The sequence below is a fragment of the Metopolophium dirhodum genome, chromosome 7, assembly GCF_019925205.1.
Source record: "Metopolophium dirhodum isolate CAU chromosome 7, ASM1992520v1, whole genome shotgun sequence".
Classification (NCBI taxonomy): Eukaryota; Metazoa; Arthropoda; class Insecta; order Hemiptera; family Aphididae; genus Metopolophium; species Metopolophium dirhodum.
The window spans coordinates 29,319,195-29,343,989 of NC_083566.1; the positions used below are offsets into that span (position 1 = coordinate 29,319,195).

A 24,795-nucleotide genomic window follows, 5' to 3' on the forward strand; every position below is an offset into this window, starting at 1 on the left:
CCCCTATTTGCGCCATTGAGTATAACTAATACTGTAATATTTTTTCCCATTTTTTTTTCGTTACAAGTTACAACAGCTATATTAGCTACACTCTAATCTACACAGATTATTGAGTAAATACAAATAGTTAGACCTGTTTACGTTTCAGTATATTACAATATAAAATTAAACATACTTTAAATCTTTAACCGATATTAATAAATAATTAGAAATAAATTACATTTTATATATAGCATAATGGCAGGGCTTGCCATTCAATTGCATCGCATAACTAATCATTTTTCTTAAAGATTGTTGTAAGGAAAATTTGGATTCCTGTTTTTTTTTGTTCATTTTTTTAGAATCAATTGAGAATCTTGTTTTTTTTTAAATTTAAAAACGATCAGAAATGAGGATTCGCATTCATCGCATGTAGCGTAAAATAATGATATGGTCTGTTGGAAAGAAACAGAACGAAATACTATAAATAGTATAATAATAACAGAACTACGGGTGCCGTTTATCTGTGTACGTAAAAAACAATTAAATGCCGAGGGTTCCCATCGGTATTCATTAATCTACGGTTCCAATTCCCAGTTTGGTAGTTTCCCACTGTAAAACAATCGTACCTATATATATATTACATAATAGCGCGATGCCGGCTATTACGAAATACGTTACCAAACTAATAACAATATAGCAAAATCGTTAATCGAAGGTAATAAGTTGAGAGTAGGTCGTATTATAATTTATAAGAAAGAACTTTTGAAAAAATTGGCGATACCCGTTCGGGTTGATGGTTGTAACTATCATGGTCTATACTCTATACTATATAGTGCTTGTACCATTATACCGAATAAAATTTAAATTATTTATACGTATTTTTATTCTGCGCCCGTAGTAAATGGTATACATTTTTTAATTCTATCATAGGTTAAAATCAATCTTTGATTTTATCATTTAAATACGTCGACTGCCGACAATTCGATTTTCGAATGACTACGAAAAATTGATACATCGTTTAATTACATCAATAAATATTTAAATTTTTTAAAAAAATGGTAATAAAAATGTTGTCTGTTTCCATAGAGGGGTGAAATCATACTTTTTTACTCCACACACAAAGACCCTAAGTTAATCCCTAGAAGGTCCCACCGTCCATCCGAAGAAAGAACACGTTTTGGGATCCGGCGACCGTAAATCATACACATACCTACCTAATTGCGTGACTTGAATACTTGATCGGTGGAAAAATTACTTGTTGTAGGTAAGGTATTTTTTATCGTTATGCTGATTTTTTTATAATATATGAACGTTTCAGCATATAGAACGTATAAAACGTAGACCTATCGGTTAGTGAGCAACGCGCAGCGAGTGAACGAAAAACCTGTATCCACTAGACGATAATATTATTTCATGGCCAGATGCAGTTCGGTATAGTCCATAGAGTCTTGTTGTTAGTTTGCGTGTGGACAGTGAGTTGTGTGTGTACGGTAGCGTTACAGCAAATTAAATTATCGCATTTCGTATCATTTGGAAAATGTTTAATTAAAATTATTTGAGGACGTCCAGTAATATAAACGAGCTTAAGCGAATAATATAAATGCGCTCTCGGCATCCGCGTTTAGTTCGGAATATTCGGATAACGCGTATTTGTGTCTCGCGATAACATCGGTGAGTAGGTGATAAATGGTAATGCTAATATGAATAATAAGACTTAAGACGGTATAGTGAAATAGTGAATAGGCATAATGCATATTATCGTAATATCATATTATTGAATTATATTGTACCTACACCATTATTATTTATTATTTTGTAATAGTGAAAAAAATATTTAAAAATACAATGCGGTCGATGTTTGTCAACCTGTCACCGGTTTATTTTCGTATATTGGCGTGCATGTCTGTGTGGCCATCTGTCAAATCGGCTGATTGGTCATATTCATCTGATAAAAACAATAAAAATGTTCTCGTTTTGTAAAAATTTATCACCAGTTCTATTGTGTATTTTGTGTACAAGAATTTTCAATATCACGTATTCACGTTATCGATCGCTCATAAAATAAAGACTAAATGACCTACTATTAAAGTCGTAACCCAAATAATAAGTTGAGACGTTAGTAAACTTGTTTTCAAAGTAAAGGGGGTCACGAATTCAACACTATCAGGTAACAAAATAAAACAAAAAAAACAAAAATGTTTAAAATGACAGTCGCTATATTTAATTGTAACAATTTAATAATCGATTTAAATACTTCCTGAATTACTACTTAGTGTTTTGTATTGTTTTATATAGATGAAGGTTAAAGTTAAACAACACTAGGTTCACAATATTTTTCACCAGTATTAAAAGATGTAGTTGAATTTATTGTTCACGGAAAATGACAAACAATCATCCATCAGCCCAAACTGATCGGTCGACGGATTGGCGGTCACGTCGACCGGCGTTATGAAGAAGACCGCTGTTAATTATGAACGTACTCACTCGTTGGCGGATGACGATGAAGATGGTCGCGAGATAATATTAGAACGTGATCCATTTCGGCGCCCTAAGTCTCACCGTATCACTGTGCTTTCAGGGCAAAATGGTTTGGAAGAGAAACCGTCTAAAAGTGATGTTGATTTACCTAAAAAAAATAGACGTAGTTGGGAGAGAGAAGAAGAAGTGCTTCTGAATAATGAATCATCCCTCGATGATGAAGATGCTGCCAGAAAACTACGAAAATGGAGCAAAAGTAAAATAGATTTGTTAATGCCCAGTTTACGGTCCCTGGTCACTTTGGCCAGGGGCAAGTCATCCTCATCTTCATCATTAAATCAACCCGGTTCAGCAGAAAGTTGGTCACATTTAGAATGTATACGGAATGATGAACCAATTCGTAAATACAATACTATGGTAACATTATCTAATGTAGTACTAAATCGGCCTGCTGGAATCAAACCAATAAATCGATTACGAGATACTGCTGTTTGTTCAAGATGTAGTAGTGTTTTGTCTTTGGCTGCATCTTCATCTAGATATTCATTAGGATCAACATCAAGCTTTGTAACACACCGAGATCAACCTATTGTACTTTGTAAAGTATGTTTAAATGAAGTTCCTGTAAAAAATTCTTGGACGCTTCAACAATGTGGCTGCTCCTATTGTATTGAAGTGAGTTACATTTTATATCTATAAAATTATACTAACCTTTTTCTTTAAACTGTGAATTGTGATAAACCTACCTAATTTAGAAAAAGTAAAATTATTTTACTGATAACTTATTTGTTACATAAATTGAATGCATGTTTCTTAATTTTTTTATATTTTATTATGAGTGGCGCTTATAGTGTAAGCATATTTTAAGCTATATTTTTATTATAAATATATTTCATAAATTATGATAAATTTATCACATTTTTGAAGTTTTTCAAATGTTGAGACAGATTGTATATACGTTTCTTAGGTCAGGTTAGGTATGCTAAAGTGTTTGGATATCTAGTCAATATAGATAAGTTCTGGTACTATGAAAATTAAAATATATATACTTGTATTTATAAATAATATAATAGTTTGATCTTTTCTGTTTAGTATGAACAAAGGTTGTTCATTTTTTCAAATATTTAATTGCATTTTCTTAGATATATATTTTTTGCCTTGATATATCCTTGTTACATCAAATACCAAAGTTAAACTTTAATTGTTTTCTGAATATAGTTAGACATTAAACAAATCTATTTCTCATCTTAAAAGGTACTTAAAGAAAAGGTATATGCAACAAATCATATATTATCAATAATAAAATAAATCAATAAATAATATAGTGTATAGTGTATTGGTACTACCTAATTTATATAATTTTTCTAAGTGTAGTTCTAGTTATATGTGTTTCTTATTTTATATTTATTTATTTGATATACCTATTACTTGAAAAAAATGTCAGTTTGTGTAACTCAGAAACTTAAATTGTAATACAATTATACCAGGTCCGGATTAGGTAGTCTCGGCCCTTCAAAAAAAATTTTTCTACCGTCCCATAATTTTCTATAGAGGCCCAATATTGGACAAATTTTAATATTAATAAACAATAATGACCTTATCACATTTGTTGACAGTATCCTATTATATAGCTGTCATAAAAATTGTATGCAGCATTGTGGTCAATTTCTTCTACCAGCCCAAAATGTTAGCGGCCTTTCGATATTTTCTCGAATGCTTGACTGGCCTATCCGACCCTGAATAATAGTATTCAAATTATCTTCAATAATTAAAAATGAAATTACATCTGATTATCTAACACTATCATGCTACATAATTTTGATTATAGTAGCTTAATCAAGGAAAATTTCAGTTATTTTCAACTTAGGTACTATGGAATTACAAACAATTTATTACATTCCTAAAAAGTATTTATCTCAGTTTATAGATAACCATATTACTTAAAAACTTTTATTAAATATAATAATAATAGAACTTACCAAAATATTAATGCTAAATTAACTTCAAACATTTTCTGAGTTTGATTATGATCTTATACAATACCAATGTACTTTTTTCCATGTAATATTATCAATTAGATAAAGTTATTGTATTCTGGTCTTACAAGAAAGAATTATTATAATTTATATTAAACCTTAGAAAATGATGACTGTGATCTGATCTAATAATCAAATACCTAAATGTTAATTTATTTATAATGATAAAATCGTTAAAAATAACATAACATTTTTGATTTTATCAGTGATGAATATAACGTACATTTTTTTAGAAGGGCAGATATATGTATATATTTTAAAAACCTGATATATTATACCCTACTTGAAATACACCTACCACAGATTTAAAATAATTAGGATATATTATGTATGTTCAGGGAGAATGAATTACTTATATTTATTTTAATTTTTGAATGTTTTGGCTCACTCAAATTGGCAATAGTTAACCTAGTTATGTATTGTATAAGAAATGAATCCATTTTTATATTCCTAGAATGATAGTTATTAATTTAATAAATAAAATGTATAAGATAAATTATGAAGTATAGCGTAGTTCTATAGTCTATAACTATATGTCTATGTAGGAATCGGGAGGGTTTTTCATGTATCCGTAGGTACGGGGGTGTTGAAAAAAATTCCGATTAAAATATTAAATCATTAATAATTACAATAGAAAATTACTACTTGCGCTTCCATTTTTCTGTTCGATATGGATTATTGCGGTAGTTTGACAAGTTGACAACTACTGATTTTCTGACGTTAGGGTATTTCATTTTCGAACGAGTTTTAGTATGATGTTCTTTTATATTACAATTAACAATACTACTATCTTTATTAGATTACCTTCTGCCGACTCCCACCCATCTATATAATGATAACTCAGAATCAGAGCCTGCCAAGGAAATTTTATATTACCGGTCCAGTGATCGATTAAAATAAATTGAAGCCAAGTGCATGAGCCAACTTGGGGTCCTACTATCCTAGTCTATAATTTAAATATTAGTGTATCTTCATACCAAAGCTCCCACAAATGTTTCTATATTCAGGCCCGGATTGAGCAGGCGGTAAAACCCGGTGGGCCGTTAAAAATTCGAAAGATTTGGGCCTACTTGAAGAAATTTTGAATTAAACATTTGGGCCGGTCTAGGCGGACAGCCTGGTAAGTAATTTCTTCCCAATCCGGTTCTGCCTATATTTAAGCTAATGCAGAGGAATCATGTTTAAAATTTAAATAAGTGTAATACTTTCAATAGTATCGTGTATAGTATAATAAACGTTTCACGCTGTTCTGTTAATTTGAAGGCGTTAATATCGCGTTAATATCACAACTTAATATTTTTTAAAAATGTACTTTATAATAATATTAATAATAATAATATTCTTTATTACGGATATTAACTTAGTTTACAATAATAATATATATAATGACAGTATATAATAATTAATAAATAACCGATGCTACAATAAATTAAAAATACCATGATTTATAAGTTTTGAATTTTTATCTTTTTAATGATATAATAATATGTGAAATATGGGGCTCCTAAATATAGAACTGTTAAACGTAAATTGTACTATAAGGCAATAAATCTTGTATAAGATTTTAATTTATAACCTATTATAACAGTCTTGTCCAGTCCCCGTTTTTTTTCTGTATTAGAAATTAGTTAATCACATAGGAGGAGATTGGGGGGCTTAGCCCCCTACAAAAAGATCGAAAGCCCTTCCAAAATTACTAAACATTTTTCTTAGTATAAAATATTAAAATAGGTGCTTATTTTACAACAATTGACAAAATCTTGGAACTTTACAAAATGTACTAAAATAATAAAATATTTAATAATAAAATTTAGTAGTTTTGTAATTTAGTAATTTAGTAGTTAATGCGTACTGAAGAGTGAAGGTATTATTGATATTACAGTGGGGGTGTGAGGGCAAAGCCTCCACGGCTCATTTTGCAAAGAAACATTTAAGCCTCCCCTAAAATTCGATCAAATCTCCGCCCATGGTTAATCAGTCTTTCCCGTATCATAACTCCTTGTATCATAATAATATATACATATTATACTCTGACTATGGCGCATATCTTTTTAGATATCAACCCCATTGTTTTGAAATTACAAGATACCTACAGTAATGTTACGTCGTGGGGAAACGTTCAACACTGCACAGAAAATATTAATGTATTTTACATTTTTACCTACTGATTCTAAGATTTTCGAATATTTACCAATAACAAACAAGCATTATTTTCTGTGTAATTACTCTGTATAATTAAATCTTGACAAACACTTCAAATATCGAGGAGGCAATTTATGGGATCTCTATTGATGAAACTTTATATTTATGACAAATTATTTTGTGTATTAACTATGTCTTAGAAATATTCATAGCGTAATTTATAGAAAAATTATTTTGTAAAACCGGTCTTATATAGGTATATAAACCGTTATAATATGGTATTATTCTCGTATCCAGTTAATTTTTCTTTTTGTTAATTTTTTATTTTTAAAAACATTAATTCTTTTTGAAATAATGAGTGTTTCATGATAAAAGAATCACCCTGTATAGTTAACAAATTTAATTTTAAAACAATATAATAAAATGAAACGTACTTATTAGCTACTACTAAAATATAAAGATGTAATGTCAATTACTAATTGCTAGTTATTTAGGTAGGTACTTCAACACGAAATATATTGTTATATTGTATATGTAATAAGTACCTGCCTATCGTAATTATATAGAACAATAGATTAATGTTTCAGCTAGGCGGAAGGCACACCAAAGCAGATGAGATGATAGAATAGAAAGAACTGGACATGCGACATATCGTGTTGTTGGTTAAGTTTTAAGTTACTAAAAACATTACTTTCCATCATAGCGGTTTATTGTACTATAAATTAAATACTTAAGTATGGGTACTGCAAACGAATTATTAAATTACATTCTAATAAACAATATTTTGAAACGTGAGGTAGTCGAGACAACTTTTTTTTGAGTATTTGTCCAATTTAATATTTCTAGCAAGTTTATGGATTTATTAATATAGTTTATCAACGCGTTTCGTAATTTTGATTTTATAATACATTTTTTATACAATTTTTATATGGATACAAGTTATTGTATTATTGTATTATGCTATTATTTGTTGTTTATTAGTAATTTTAATTTATTGGTTTATCATTGTGGTATTAACTGATACGATTAGAACTGTTAGTGATTCACTAAATATGTGCTATATTTTGAATGGAGTATAGTAATATTACTCCAATATAAAACGTCAGATACGTCGTCTTATATACTTATAAGAGGAAGCTAACGCCTACATTTACTGCGTCATAATTTATTCTATACATTTCGAATATTAATATTACAAACTTTCAGCAGTCAACGATATATCCTTCGTTTTTAGACAACAATATTAATTTATGTAAACATAAAAGAAAACATTTGTAATTTATTGACGAAATAATTTGAATGTGAATACTATGCATAATAAATTCTTTAAGGGTTAGGTTCCTAGGTGAAAATTGGGAAGCTGTAGTGGCTCAGTCCCCCCAAAAATAAATCCAGGACATACAATTTAAAATACTGAAACTTTTATTTTGCAATTTTTGGCAATTTTTGGCATTTTTTATTCATTATGTCTTATTTTGGCCTTTAAAGTTATTTTTTACGATATTTTTAATAATTTTCATCTTATAAATATTTTTTACGTTCTGGACAAATTTTGCACTAAATTAATAATAACTTTAATTTAAAATATTTTACATTTTATAGATTTTTATATTTTTTAAATTATGATTCTAAATTATATCTCAAGTGCATTTTATACTGAATTCTTCAGCAATTATACTTCTTAAGGACTATAGGAGTCTATAATGGGTAGTACAAAGTTGCAAAATATTGGGGAAATTAATGTATACCAATATTAATACTATTTTTAACCGAAATTAGTTTTGTTATATTTGTTGTAATACTAATAATAATCCATGATATTCAAAGTAATAAGTATTCATCAATTTATTTTATTATACCCCACAAATAAAATATAATAATATTGTAACAACCTTAATTTTTGATAATTTATTGGTTCAGAATAGTTTTAAAAACGTATGCAAGAGATTAATTTGATGGTGAAGTGAGCACAAACAACTTTTTTTGGATTTCGGTTTGTAATGTTTGCGGTAAATTACCTGTACTTTATTATCCTATTTATATTGAATTCGTATGACTAAAAAATAAATCAACTTTGCAATAGTAGTATAAATATGGAAAATAAGTTATGAATACTTATGAATTATGATATAAATAATATAATGAATTAATGGTAGTAAAAAGATTAATAATATTAGGCAATATATCGTTTGTGCATCACTAGATTATCAATTTCGACCTTTTTGTAAAACAGTTGCACATCGTCCGTTTGCCTTCCGTCAAATTATCAACAGTTCATAATTTGCCCATCAGATTTAACAATAGAACTGGAAGAGATTTTAAGAGTAGGTAGGTACCCAAAAACGCAAACTGTTAACGAAGTAACTTTCAGCTTAAAATTGACGCTCGTAATGTTCGTTTTTCATTTTTATTGTTTAAGTAGGTATTTCTATTCAAAAATATCACTCAAAGATTAAGAGGACGTGATACCCGCATGTGTTGTTTTCGTCTGACAAGTGCGTAACATAGCAGATTTTACGCTCAGCAGAACACGTGTAGTTCTGTTAGTTTAAAAATTAGAGCGAATTGACCTCTTATAAAATCTAAAGGTTAGGTTATTATCTAGGCAACCTCATGGGATTTTTATTATATTTTGATTTGAACACGAGTTATGAGTATTTTAAAATTGCAAATTTTTTGTACATCTTTAAATACTCATAACTCGTGTTCAAATTAAAATATAATAAAAAGCCTATGAGGTTGTCTAGACTCTAGAAGATAATAACCTTACCTTTAGATTTTATAAGAAGTGAATTCGCTAATAAAAATTTCACTAATATTTAAACTAACGGAACTAAACATGTTCTGCTGAGCGTAAAATTTGCTATGTTACGCACTTGTAAGACGGAGACAACACATGCGAGTATCACGTCCTCTTAAATGACTTAAATGTACGAGTGTCTTATAAGTCATAACTATAATAATTAACCCATAGATTTATCGCAAAATGTATTATGTATATAATTATGATTATTATTTAAAATTTAATTGAATCTGCCAATTCATTTTTAATTGTGTATATACTATATTATAGGTACTTATTAATTATTATATTATGTGAACTATATGAACAAAATAAATATCAAATTTTCAAGTTCAATCAGAACTTTTTTAAAATTTAAAAATTCTATTAATATGTGATGTACCTAAAACTTTACTATACTACTAGTACTATGTACTTTTAAATGTTTTTTATACCCTTGTATTGTTATGTTATGACGTTATATCTTAATATCGATATGTTGATGCGCAAACAATGTATAATATTTTGGCGCAGGTAAACAGACAATGCGCAAACGATGACCGGCGTAATAACAATTAAAACAATAGGTTTACCTATGGATCAGTAGATAATAATGGTAACACAATATTATAAATATTAAGTTATTAAGTAATTAAGTTACAACTTAACAAGCACATTTCTAAACTCTTATTCTATTCCAATATTCCATTGTCTTTGATATCTTTGCTTGAATAATCCACTCAAATCGGATTTATAGTTTGTCCTTCGTGCCACAGTCACACACTACTATCTTTTTAAGTATCCATTTGTGCATCATATATCCACATCGACCCGTAGTCGACACAGACTACTCGTAACTAGGCAGTTATTTTCCTTTAACTTCTTGGTTGGGGTACACAACCAGGATTTTGTTTACTATAGAAAAGTTGATCCATTATAAATTATAAATATACTACCTAATATAATAATGTATAATTCTATAGTATTTTGTTAAACATTTTTTATATACTTACCGTTTTATAAAAATAAATAATAATTTGATCGGAAATTACTGTTTTGGGTAAACAGAGTTCTTGTTAGTTGCTAACTTTCATAAAGTCTTCTACAAAAATTGCATATTGGACTAGTTAGTATCTAATTTTGAAAGCAATCTTTTACAAATTCTCAGGGGCTGTTTCAAGAATTACAATTAATTATTGAAAACTATAAAATTTGAATTTACAAGTAGAATCATTTTTTTCTTCGATCAATTTTTGTGATTTAATCGTAATGTTCACTGTTTTATGCGAACTACCTACAAAATGTGTTATCATACGAGTATATGACACAGCATCAATATTAATTATTAAAAATACGTAATTTGTAGTTGCTAAAAGTAAATGTAATAAATAATTACCTATGTATAATGTATATTGTATATAATAAATCGACGTATGTTAGAGGTCAACTAGAAATAAATAGTTAAATTTAAATAATACACAATAATTAATAATTATAAAACTAAAAACAGATGGATAAGACGAAGCCAGTTGTTAGACATCACAGTTTTCGTTTCGCTTAAAATGGGTAGCGGTGTGTTATTATTACAATTTTGAAAGGTATGAATAATTGATAACACGTTCGAAAAATGATTCTGAATACATCACGATTTACTTATTTTAGTGTTCAATTTTCGCATCCGTAGTTTTTTGCAATATTTTGTTTTCGTTGATGCCAATAATGAAAATCCAGTTTTTTGTTCTATAACTTTTTTTATGATATATTTTTAGATTTCCCTGCGACATGTGCACCCTATTGATAACGATGAATTTGTCTGTTATCACTTGTCGTAAGGTACTCATTACATAATAATATACGTATATATATTAGGTACTTTTTTTTTTTTTTTTTTCCTGTTTGAACCGACGGCGTCGCGGGAACTGCTTTCGCATTACTTCCGCGACGCCGCCCATATATATTAGGTACTATAACTACTTAGTAATATGTTAACTGGAGAGCACAGGCCTTTAGCCCATAATTTTGTCATGTTACACTGAGTTTAACAAAACATTCATTGTTTTATATTTAAATTAAACTTCACTTGAACCCTTGACAAAATTCCCGTTTTGCACAAATGTCCCGGTTACTATTCCGGGAGCATAGTTTAATACTAGTTTACACCATTGATTATAGTATAAAGTGGTATGGTATGGTGGTTGGTTTAGACCTGGCTTCTTTTGATATGGTTTTAAAAATGTATCTATTTGTTATAAGTAGGTATGATAGTAATAATACAAATCTAATATGGACGAAATCGATGTGATCATTGCAAAACTTATATACAGCGCCTACCACACTACTTTACTTACAGTTCATGGGGACGAGATAGAATGATTGAGCGAGTGAGAAAACACTGTAACATTCCGAACGCATAGTTCTTTCTCGGCTATCTCGTCGGCTGGTTTCTCTCTCTAACCGCTGTCTATTAGTTTATTGGTCTATGTATCATTGAAACGTTAAACGTTTTCCTCTGGAACAAATTATAATACTCGTTAGTAAACAAATATTGCTCTATCCTGTCCATAATTTTATATTTGGAGAACTACACTAAACACTTATGTCAATTAAATTTAGGCAACACTGTAGACTGTAAGGTACCTATTCTATATCGATTATCGGGATATTTTCTTGCATTTATTAGTATCGTTATGAAATGTGTACCTATATCTGACATAATGAGGTGCATCGTGTAATGGGTATGAAATAAAAAATAGAATATTGCCTCAAGACATTATGTATGGGTGCATGTAACAAGTTTTTCAGTGAACTGTTTACGAACACCACGAATATACAATTTTTGAGAACTAATCTGTAAAAATAAGATTTTGATTTTGGTTTACCAATTACCAACCATGTTTCCTCCGTTCTAGTTATTTTTTTGTAAACATATAATATTTTATGTCATTACCATTTATCACACTCGAAAAACCCTATAGTCCAAACGTCTTAGCACGATGGTCGTAAATACAAGTTGAACGTATTTTGCAGTAGAACATGATACTGTATGAGTGTAGATCATAGACCATAGCCCATAACAATTTATATTAAGATTTAAATAGGTCTACTATAGTTTTAAACTTTTAAATTCATTTTTATTTTACCTAAAAAGTTAAAAAAAAATAATGTTTCTTGTAATGTAGCTATTCCCGTAAATAAAGAAATAATAATAATAATGTATTCTTATATTTTAAGAAGATGTCTCACTCGCAGGAGACACCACCTTACAAGTTGGTAGCATACCAAATTAACGTGTAACAACTCTAATTTAGCTTCATTAATTTTAATATTATAGTGAATTTACCGATTATTAAACTTGATGGTAACAATATACTCTGTGGTTTGTTGGAAATGTTAATTCAATATTTTAATGTGCACAATATTACAGTTTAAAAATTCTCATAACTCGCTTCAAAATAAAATATCGAAAAAAACACTCCCAATAAACCATAGAATATGTTGTTACCTTTTAGTTAAATAATAGATAAATCCATCCCATTTAAAACTAACTATTGATGCTAAATGATAACTACTCAACGTACATTTGCATTGTATCACACACAACGCATGCAAGTGAGGCATTCTCAACAGTCCTTAACAGGATTAAATAACAAGCAAATAGTATTTAAATTAGAATTAAGATTAGAAATAAGCTTATCGCTGAATATTTAAAATAATCGCTACAAGTTGTACTAAACTTGTTCGTTTTTTAGTTTACTTGGTCCATGTATTTTATTAACAAAAAATATTTCTTTGTGTGCAATGTAAGCAATGTAAATTCAATTCAGTAGTATTTGTTGTAATTTCCATATTTTTATTAGGAAAATAAAACAGGTTTCGGTGTTATATTTATTTAACCTTGAATTTAATCAAACTATTTTTTTAATTATGTTTTTAGTATTCAGATATCAAGCTTAATTGTTACTATTAATAATTTTACAAAAATATAAAAAAAGTAATATTGTAATTTAATAGGTACCTTTATAAAAAGCCTATAATATATTAAAAATAAATAAACAATCATTGATTGTACAATTTGTACAAATATAACAATACAAATATTGTTTATTTACAGTGTGTGAAAGCATATGTGGAATTTGAAATCAACCAAGGTGCATACAATATATCTTGTCCAGATGCTCAATGTCCGAAGCTGGGCATAATCCAGTTAGAAGAAATAGAAGCATTGGTCAGCATTGATGAAATTGAAAAACATCAAAGATTCAGGCTTAATAAGGGTAAATCAAAGTCATTATAAATTTACAAAATATAAAAATGAATTTTAATAATCAATTATCATGTTTATTAAAACTCCAATGACATATTGACATGCATTTAAAGACTTTATGGACTATGAAGTATAGCAAAGCTACAACACCATGTGTTTCTTTTTATACTTTATCATATTCAGTGGCACCTCTAGGATGGAGAAGGGCTTAGCCCTTTTTTAGCCCCCCCCAAAAAAAAAAAAAAAAAAATATCCCTTATTGATTTAGATATAATTATCCTATGGTTTTTTTTTAAATAAATAGTTTTGTAAGGTGTGCAGTAGCTCTTCTCAGAATTTTTACCCTAGTTGCATCTATGATCATAATATTTCAGTCATAATTTTTGTATTTAGAATTGCTTTTATGTTACATAGGTAAACTTTAAATTAAAAAAATTATCAAAAAAAAAAATAATGTAAAAATTATCAATAATGTGTACAACCACATTACAAGTGAGTATTTCTTCCTATGTTTTTTTATGCACTTAACTACATTATCAAACAACTTAATTTAAATAGTGAGTATAGTCTTAATTCTCTGGTGGAAAATGATTATTCTTTGTTTGGTTTTCATTGTGATAGTATTTTATCAACCTTGAACACAATTCATACTAGGTTTAAAGAATTTTCATAAATATACAAAATAACCTAAGAATTTTTTATATATTTATATCTTTATTCATTAGTCATTACACTTATTAATATCTACTAGTCACAATTAATTTTAATCCAACCAGGCTAATCACCACTAACCAATTTTCTTATTATTATTTTTACTTTAAACGTAAGATTTAAAAGGTGGATAAGTGGATGTCGCTCTGCTGTACAGTAGGTTACAAGTGGGTCACTGTAATGGATGATGTTAAATTTGAATTCAATGATATCATTATATAAGAAAAACGATTCTGAGCGAAAACGGTCAGTCAGCCTATGATAGGAGCCTATGAAATAAGTATATTTGATGATATTATTGTGAATAAAGTAATTTATATATAACCTAAACATTTTATACATTTTTAATTAATAAATTATAAATTTGATAAATGTTGTCAACATTTAAACTTTAAATGCTTATAAAAAAAAATTGTGCCTATGTATTTTTAATATTTTTCAACTGCAATTAAACATTATATCAGGAGCCTTGCATTAAATTTTCACACTTTTTTACACAACAAATAACATTTTATTGATATTTATAGAAAAAAAAACTAAAAAAATTGAAAACTGACCATGTCCGTAAACAGTTCAAAAATAGTCAAATTATTTTCAAAATGTTATGGTGTATAGAAAATGCTAATATAAACATTCAGTGAAATTTTCAAGTATCTACAATCATTCGTTTTTTAATTACAATAAAATAAGAATATTGTTAGATGAGAAATCGAGTGAATATCAAATGTAAAAATATAAATTTCAGACGCTCATAGAAATTTAATTTAAGTTTCTTGTAGACATTTTTTTTTTGATAAAGGTAGACAAACTTATGAGTAATCTTATATTACATTTTAAAATCTTAGATTTAAAAAGAAAAATTTTTATGAATTCTCAACTCAAAATAATTTGCTAATTTTCGTGATTTTTCCGTATTTTGTCAAAATTTGAACTTTAAATGCTTATAAATAAAAACTGTGACTAAGGATTTTTAATTTTTTTCATCTGCCTTTGAAACAATAACCTAGGAGCCTTCTATTAAATTTTCAAGCTTTTTTACTCAACAGATAAAATTTTATTGATATTTATAGAAAAATAAATTAAAAAAATTGAAAACTGACAATGTCCGTAAACAGCTCAAAAAGAGTCAAAATATTTTCAAAATGTTATCGTGTATAGAAAATGCTTATATAAACATTCAGTCGAAATGTCATGTCCCTACTAGTTCCCTGTACCAACTAGATTCACTTTCCTATCAGAAAAGTTACTGTTGAAGAAAATCCAAGCACTTTTACTGTTCTAAAAGGTGATGACAGACACAAAAATAAAAAAAAAAATTTAAAAAAAAACACACATCATTGTAAAATCAATACATTCATCGCTTCGCTCAGAATCTAAAATTGTTGTATTAAGAACTTCTAATTAAAATACTAAGATATTATAGCATTATATAGTGTGTCCCCCGCCTTTAATAAAGGTACTATAAGATAACTAGCTAGGTATCACAGAAAATTATAATTCAATTCAAGGTAATTGTGCTAAGATATTTAGGGGATAGTGGTACATTTAAGACGGAAAATATATTTGGTGATACACATTTCTTTAATGTTGGTATTACATATGGTTGTTTGTGTGTGTTTGTGTGTGTGTGTGTGTGTGTGTGTGTGTGTGTGTGTGTGTGTGTGTGTGTGTGTGTGTGTGTGTGTGTGTATTCTTCGTGTTGATTAAATTATTACTTACAATTATTTATACTCTATAACAATATACATAAGTCTTTTTTAATATACTATTACATGTGTATGCAATGTGCATAGTGTCAGTCTAATAATTTAAAACATGGTTGTTTTTAGATTTACCTTTGAAATTAAAATATTTTTTTCTTTGTTATTTCCAATTGGAAACTTACCCTCTATTTGAAATTTTTGTTTTTAATATTCGATTATAATAAAGCTTTTAAGCAACATATTATGTAATACCTATATATTTAGTATATTTATTATTTAGTGATAATTTATAGATAAATAATCTTTTAATAATGATAATACTATTTTAATATGTTGATTTATTTTGGTAGTGTATAATTAGATTGATTAAAAATTAAATTGAAAGTATTCTTAAATTTCTATATATATTATATATGTATATATATATATTATATCATTATATATTTATAATTAATTAAAAATATAATTGTTGTAGTTATTTTTAATTTAATTAATTTAGGCTTCAAAGTTACAGTTTTGATGTTATATTATTTATACGTTGGTTAATTTAATGTTAATACCTATTTCATCATGTTTATCCTTGTTGACAACTTATATTAATTAAAATTTTTGAAAATTATTACTTTAGTAATGACTAAAGACTAATGAGCTACTTCTATTATAATTTTTTGAATTACAGAATCTTAAAATAAAGCAATTTTAATTTGTGTTTTTTGATTTTATTTAAATATTTTTTTTTTTTTTTTTTATTATTTTAATAAAATAAGACATTCCTAGCTGTTACTGGCTATCTATATCTATCGATAAAAGACAATATTATTTTGTAGCTATTTTAAGAGGATAATTATAAATATAAATATGTACAGATGTATGCAGTTTAACTAATAAGACTAAATAAAATAAATATTCTAAATTTTACAATATATGAATGCGGTTATTTAAATATTACACCTAGTAAGTTATATTTGATGATAAAATGGGTCTATTTAAAAATTCCTTATTGATCAGTAGTTAAATAACTAAGTAAATAAAATCTAATTTTTTTTGTTCAATGTCTTATTTTCAATTTTTAATTTTAATCATTATTTTTATTTTATTTTTTGACAGAAGTGGAACTGGATAAAAGTCGTATGTGGTGTCCAAAACCAGGATGTGAAACTGTTTGCGATGTTGGTGATCGCTCTCGACCACATAGTGTAATATGCCCTACCTGTCAAACCGAATTTTGTTCTGGATGTCGAGCAACATGGCATCCTGGAAAACCATGCCCTCCTCCTACTACTAATGACATGCCTACATTTGATTCAGATTTAATTAAATGTTGTCCCATGTGTAGTGTACCCATTGAAAAGGACGAAGGCTGTGCTCAAATGTTATGTAAAAGATGTAAACATGTCTTTTGTTGGTATTGTCTTGCTTCTTTAGATGTAAGTCGAATAATTATATGCAATATACCTACATCAACATTATTTTTATTTCAACTATTCAAATATTATATTTTAATGTTTCAGGATGATTTTCTTTTAAGACATTATGACAAAGGTCCGTGTAAAAATAAATTGGGTCATTCGAGAGCTTCCGTAATATGGCATCGTACCCAAGTGATTGGTATATTTGCTGGTTTTGGTATACTGCTACTTGTTGCTAGTCCCTTGTTATTACTAGCTGCTCCATGTATAGTTTGTTGTAAATGTCGGGTATGCACTAGTGGATCAAAATTAGATGATCCTGATGATGATATAATGGATGAACCAAATTGATTCAGTTAAGTATGCATAATCAAATAACTGAATTTTGTTTTTGTATTAAATCTTATGGATTGATTAATCAATAATCATGCAATAATTGTTCATTAACAATATGCCACCTAGTCATCAAGTTTATTTACAGTGTAAAGCATTAGTTATATTAATGTCTTTATTATCTATTTTATAACACAGACAAATTCACTTTACTAGTATGACTCTAAAAATGTATTATTAAAAAATATTAAGTATTTTTATTTGTATTTTCACTTCCTTATTTGTGTTTAAAAATTATATATATATATATATATATATAATTTCTAAATATAAAAATAAAACAATTTGTAGACAATCTAATAATATATATATAACTAAATATATTGTGAACCCTAAAATTTGACATTCATGCTGTTGATATTGATAAAAAAATTTAAACTAATATTAGATTTTTATTTTCTCTTATAAAAATTTGAATACCTATGTATTTTATTTCCTTTTTTAAATTGACACATTTTGTGTTTTATTTGTTTAAAAAAAATATTATCTAATATAATATTATATTTTATAATCAATTAAAACTAGCCAAAATAATTTCAGTTATTTAGTTTATAAATTAAAACTATTTTCAAAAGAAACATTTTAGGTTGAATTTTAATTTAATAACAACAAATAAATTATCAATATTTTTAATTAATTGTTGAAAATTCTTTTATTGATAGTTGATAGTCGATACTTACTAAAGTGTACTATACATTTTATTAATTTAAAATTGAATTCTTAATAAATTATTATCTTATTTAGAAAAAACACATTTATAAATCACTAAAACTAGCTTTATTGAAAACATGTTTAAATAATGCTATAAAAACCACTGATTTGTTATTGTAAAATTATGTTATTTAAATATAGATATTTTTTAATGTGATAATTATTAACTACTTATGAAGAAAATACAAATCTATAAACCTAATTATTGCAAGATGTTGTTTTTTTAATTATAGCTAATTTATTAAAATGTAAATGTAAATCGTATATACAAATATCTGAAACATTTATAATAAAATTGGACAATTTAAACTTAAAGAGAACAAACAAAACATTTGTTTGCATTTATTCAGTTTTTTGGTCGAAATTTTATTTATTTTATATTATAATCAATAACTAATGATATTTGAGCTTATGAACACCACATTTTAGTTCATATTGAATACCTTATCTTCTATACTTCTATAATAATTTGAAATATTCTATCACCCATAGTAGCTACTAGCTTAATACATTTCTTTGTTCGTAATAATTAATAACTATTAAGAAAATAAAAATTTAGGATCTTTGTAAACTTAATTAATTGAGTAAATATTTGTAAATCATAAGTTTATATATTTTTTTTTCTAGAAGAAAACTTAAATTTCATTCCATTGTTAATGCCAGTGATCAGAAATATTTTAAAATGTATTCTACTCGTGTGTATTTAATTTTTACAAATTCTATACTCTAATTACTTTTTCAATGTAACCACGATTTTTGACCAATTAAATTGTTTTTTTATATTGATCTCTTATGTAATATAATAAACAATATTACCCAAATTATTGAATCATTGTAGTTAATTTAATTTTTGTATTTATGTAAAATATGTATGTTACATTCTATATAATTGTTAGATCTAATTATAATATATGTGATTAGTTAATGTTACTATATACATACTTAATACTTATGTATATTGTTTAGATTAATTTGTTTCCGTTTTAACGCTGTGATAATATTTAAAAAAAATATATTTATGTATAAATAAATATATTATATTGAAACACATACCTGTCAACTGTGTGATAATCACAAAAAATGCTGTCTTTAAATTTGCATTATTAAAATATTGTGCTTCTAATAAAATGTAATTAATACTATATCATTTGTTTAAAAAATATATGTTAATTTTTTAGACTTAATTACAATTGTTATAAAATGGTAACTTGTGCTACAAAATATGAACTATAGAACAAATGTATGTATTGTTACTACTTATAGAAATTACCTAGGGATAACTAGGGGTAGACTCATGGTGCTGATTGTTATTACTATTTTATTTTTACTTATAATTATTGCTATATATAACCCACGACCAATTCACTGAATACCAAAATGGAGTACTAGAAGATATAGGTAATAATTTATCTGTCACCTAATATTCACGTCATGCGTTATTATGCGAAAAGTTACTTGTGATAATATTAATATTTATGTTATATGATTATTAATAAATTATTAGGAGTAGCAGCCATTATAATATTATAGTATCAGTATTTACTATTTAGTTATATCATAATATATGATGCTATAGATTTAACATTTAAAGCACCCGGCCAGGGGGCGCTGCTGAGTGACTGCCCACTAATGTTATTTCTCCTGTCACTCACCATTAAATTATCAAATTTGCTTATTGTACTTAACATTGTATAGAATGTAAATATTTCAAATATAAAATTTAAAAAAAAAAAACATTTAAAGAATTTGTAATATGACTAATCAAAATCAAAAAATAATAATATATATGATCGCCAGACAGTAAACAAGTAAAAATAGGTGGGAAGTGGGTGTCGCTCTGCTGTACAGAAGGTTACAAGTAGGTCACTGTAATGTATGGTGTTAATTGTTAAATTTGAATTCAATGATATAATATCATTGTATAAGAAAAACGATTCTGAGCGAAAACGGTCAGTCAGCCTATGATATTACTAAGTATATTTGATGATATTATTGTAGATAAAGTAATTTATATATAACCCATTTACGTGGAACCTTATTTTAAATTTTCAATCCTTAGCTATAAAAGTTGAACATTTTATAAATTTTAACCACAAAATAATTATTAAATTTTAAATTTGATACATTTTGTCAAAATTCGAATTTTAAATGCTTATAAAAAAAAATTGTGATATGTATTTTTAATATTTTTCAACTGCTATTGTAACAATATATCAGGAGCCTTGCATTAAATTTTCACGCTTTTTACCCAACAAATAAAATGTTATTGATATTTATAGAAAAAAAAAAAGGTGGATAAAAGGATGTCGCTCTGCTGTACAGTAGGTTACAAGTGGGTCCCTGTAATGGATGGTGTTAAATTTGAATTCAATGATATAATATCATTGTATAAGAAAAACGATTCTGAGCGAAAACGGAACTGCTATTAGAACAACTGCTATCAGGAGCCTTATATTCAATTTTCACGCTTTTTTACCCAACAAAAAAATTTTTATTGATATTTATAGAAAAAAAATTAAAAACTCACAATGTCCGTAAACCGCTCAAAAAGAGTCAAAATATATTCAAAATTTTATGGTGTATAGAAAATGCTAATATAAACATTCAGTCAAAATTTCATGTCCCTACGGTCATTTGTTTTAGAGTTACACCAAAAACCAAAATCGATTTCTCAAAAACAGATTTTGCGTAAAAGATCCCGTTTTTCCTTAATTTTTCTTTTGTTTTTCACGTCGCTTTTGAAAACTACTTGGAAATTTTTACTTTTGACCCCCCAAAGTACCAACTAGATTCACTTTCCTATCAGAAAAGTTACTGTTGAAGAAAATCCAAGCACTTTTACTGTCCTAAAAGGTGATGACAGACACAAAAAAAAAAAAATAAAAAAAAAAAAAAAAAAACACACATTGTTAAAATCAATACATTCATCGCTTCGCTCAGAATCTAAAATTGAAAACTGACAATGTCAGTAAACAGCTCAAAAAGTGTCAAAACATTTTCAAGATGTTATGGTGTATAGAAAATGAAAATATAAACATTCAGTAAAATGTTCATGTATCTACAGTTATTCGTTTTTGAATAACAATAAAATAACAAAACCGCTACATGAGAAATCGAGTGAATATCCTATGTTGTAAAAATATGAACTTCAAACGCTAATAAAAATTTAATTTGATTTGCTTGTAGACATTTTTTTTTTGATAAAGGTAGAAAAACCGGAGTTTGTCGTTTGCGCATCATTAGTACCTCAGGTAATAAATTTGGTAGGTCGTTTGCGCATCGCAAATTTTAACAATAGAAAGGTACCTACTACCTTTTACCTATCTACCTATTAGTGATATGACCAGATATATTGGTGAGATAATAATATATATAACTGATAAATGATCATTTAAAGCGTATCAACCAAGGTTGTAGATTTATACGAAAGATGATTAACTAATATTATATATTTTTTTTTTTTTGGTAAATGTGAATATTAATTTTTAAATTTTTTTTTAAATATGAATTATGAATATTGACGATTATTTTCGTAAGTATAAATAAAACCTGGTATACGTAATTTGGAATGCGCAATCGGCCTATAAAAAGGTTATTTGTAACAATAGTTAGGGAAAACACCCTATGCCTTTTTAACAATAGCTATGCGCAAACGGCCTATATAAATGTTTTTTGAAACAATAGCGATCGGAAAACACCCTATGCCTTTTTTAACAATAGTGATGCGCAAACGGCCTACAAAAAAGGTCATTCATAACAATAGCAATGCGCAAACGTCCTACGCCCAGAAAAACTTATGAGGAATCTTGTATTACATTTTCAAATCTTAGATTTAAAAAGAAAAATGTTTATGAATTCTCAACTCAAAATAATTTACTAATTTCCGTGATTTTTCCGTATTTTGTCAAGATTTAAACTTTAAATACTTAAAAAAAAAAACTGTGACTAAGGATTTTTAATATTTTTCAAATGTCATTGTAACAATATTTTTTTTTGAAAATCAGAATCTAAAATAAATAAGTAAATCATAATAATATATTATAATTATTATTGTGATGTATGACCGTCGTCACTTCACCAGTTGTAGGCTTTAACAATTTAAGTAATAATAACTAAATCTAAAATCAAATATTCTTCTTATTTACTAATTAATAACGTAATACGCTTAAACGCCTAAATATTTAATTTTATTATTTCTTATTTTTATATTATTTTATACCATCCTATATTCCCATTTTTATACATGAACATTTATGAGGTACAATATCAACAGTCCGAAACGTCTATTATAATAATAATTAATAAAAATAATAATATTATATAGGTTGCACAAACGATGTACACATGACAAATACTTATAATATGCAATTCGTGCAATATAATGTAATTTATAATTGTGATTATTATTAGGTAGGTATCATTTTTTTTATTTAAATTTTTCTTCGCAGTCGCAGTTGAGTTCCAATGTTCCACCAGGGTTTGATATTTGGTCACACCACATTTTTATTGATTAGAGTGGTCACTTGACACTTCTAAAAGTATAATATAATTTGATAATATTATATTCACAACGTACTCGCATAGTCGCGTACTATATACCCATACAGTTCCACGACTTTGATATTTTACCAGGGATCTATCCGGCCCCTTGGCCACTCGGCCATCACTGTAAATATACTCGTCTTATTGTATATGTGGGCATGTCGTAGAGGAGGAGGTGAAATAGGAATGCCACAATTTTTTTAGATTTTTCAGCTATGAAATTATTTAGTTATTTGAATAATAAAAAGAGGCGTTACTTTTTCAACCTTCTTCGCCGATAATATAAGCACTACTTAATATTTTGAACAAACGGGATAAAACATATCTGTTTCTGTTTTCGGCCGAACCGAAATAACAATTTTTTTACTTTAGTTTTCATAAAATATTATATAAACAGCACAACACCAACTGAACTTTTTTAAAAGAGATGAGGAAATAGGTAGGTTGTGATTTAAAAATAATTTGAAGGACATAACCGTTGCCTATTGATAGTTTTTTTCCTACATAGGTACTTAAAGTTACGACACTGACGCCTAGTCGGAGGATTTGTCGAACTTCGCCGGTGCCGAATACAAAGCGCAGGTTACCTATATTATATATTTATATCTTAACCTTTATATATAGGTATCTACTAAGCTGCTTATTATATTATACACTGGCGTATATTTACGATTTCCCTCGGGGGACGATGACTATATAGACTTATATATATTGTCAGTCTTTGTCTAGTCATATTGAATAGTAATGGATTACGTATCTTTAGAACACTTATCCCCGTAGCTCGTTGTGCCCGTCCGTCCGCTATAGTTGCCAGTATCTATACAGTAACTCAGTGGCGTCATTTCAGTTTTTATTAGATTAGGGCAACTTCTCACTGCTTTTCCGACTCAAAATTGTTTTCACTCAGATTCTCATAGCATAGTGCCATAATGGTTAAGGTGGTGGTGGAGGGGCAGGGGCGCCTGCAGAAAATCAGCTCAGTGGGTGCAATGGCACCCATTGGCCCCTCTCTGTGGGCGCCCCTGGAGAGGGGTGGTAAACGTGCCGACTTAAGGTTGATGTAAATACTAGACTGGGGCAAATGCCCCAGTTGCCCCCCCCCCCCCAAATGACGCCACTGCAGTAACTACATACATTATTGTGTATGGAATTCCCTAGCTTGGTTTTTTTCACAACATGGCGTTGGTATGTATGTTTATCTATACCGTTTGACGTTTGCACATAACAATTTGCACATTTTCGTGATTTTGACAAATCTTAACTAAATTTAAAATTCTAACGCTCATAAAAAATAATTAGGTATATTTTTTTAAACTCCAGCAAAAACAACTTATAAGAAACATTGTATTAAGTTTTAAAATTTTATATTTAGAAAATAAAATGTTATCTCAACATGGGTAATCAACATGTCAAGCCTGCATTTTCGTTTTTGAATTTTCGGTTTTGTCGAGAATTATGGTGCTGCAAAAATATTCCTGATTTTCTGTAATTTTTTTTTTAGTTTTTCATTAAATCATTAATTTTAATTTTTAGTTTACATACTATCGTAAAAGTGTAAAACCAATAAGTACATTCATAATTGCTTCTATCAGAATCTAACAGGCTCTGAGTGCGGGAGAAGGGTGATATCAGCCGGACCACT

The 24,795-nt window shown here is 27.6% G+C and overlaps 1 protein-coding gene across 3 annotated transcripts; it reads left to right on the plus strand.

Annotated features, from left to right (window-relative positions):
• Nucleotides 1–1,418: 1,418 nt before the first annotated feature.
• LOC132948979 (probable E3 ubiquitin-protein ligase RNF144A) lies at nucleotides 1,419–20,622 on the plus strand. 3 transcript variants are annotated; one of them, XM_061019710.1, is made up of 6 exons: nucleotides 1,728–2,149; nucleotides 2,278–3,135; nucleotides 13,532–13,694; nucleotides 17,206–17,525; nucleotides 17,610–17,862; nucleotides 19,239–20,622. In XM_061019710.1, exons 2-5 carry the CDS (start codon nucleotides 2,431–2,433, stop codon nucleotides 17,856–17,858), a joined length of 1,437 nt encoding a protein of 478 aa, XP_060875693.1. In that variant the 5' UTR covers nucleotides 1,728–2,149; nucleotides 2,278–2,430; the 3' UTR covers nucleotides 17,859–17,862; nucleotides 19,239–20,622. The 3 variants fall into 3 exon arrangements, with proteins under 3 accessions (XP_060875694.1, XP_060875693.1, XP_060875692.1); XM_061019711.1 differs by lacking the exons at nucleotides 1,728–2,149; nucleotides 19,239–20,622 and adding an exon at nucleotides 1,419–1,653 and having other exon boundaries at nucleotides 17,610–18,407; XM_061019709.1 differs by lacking the exon at nucleotides 19,239–20,622 and having other exon boundaries at nucleotides 1,729–2,149; nucleotides 17,610–18,407.
• The last annotated feature ends 4,173 nt before the right edge of the window (nucleotides 20,623–24,795 follow it).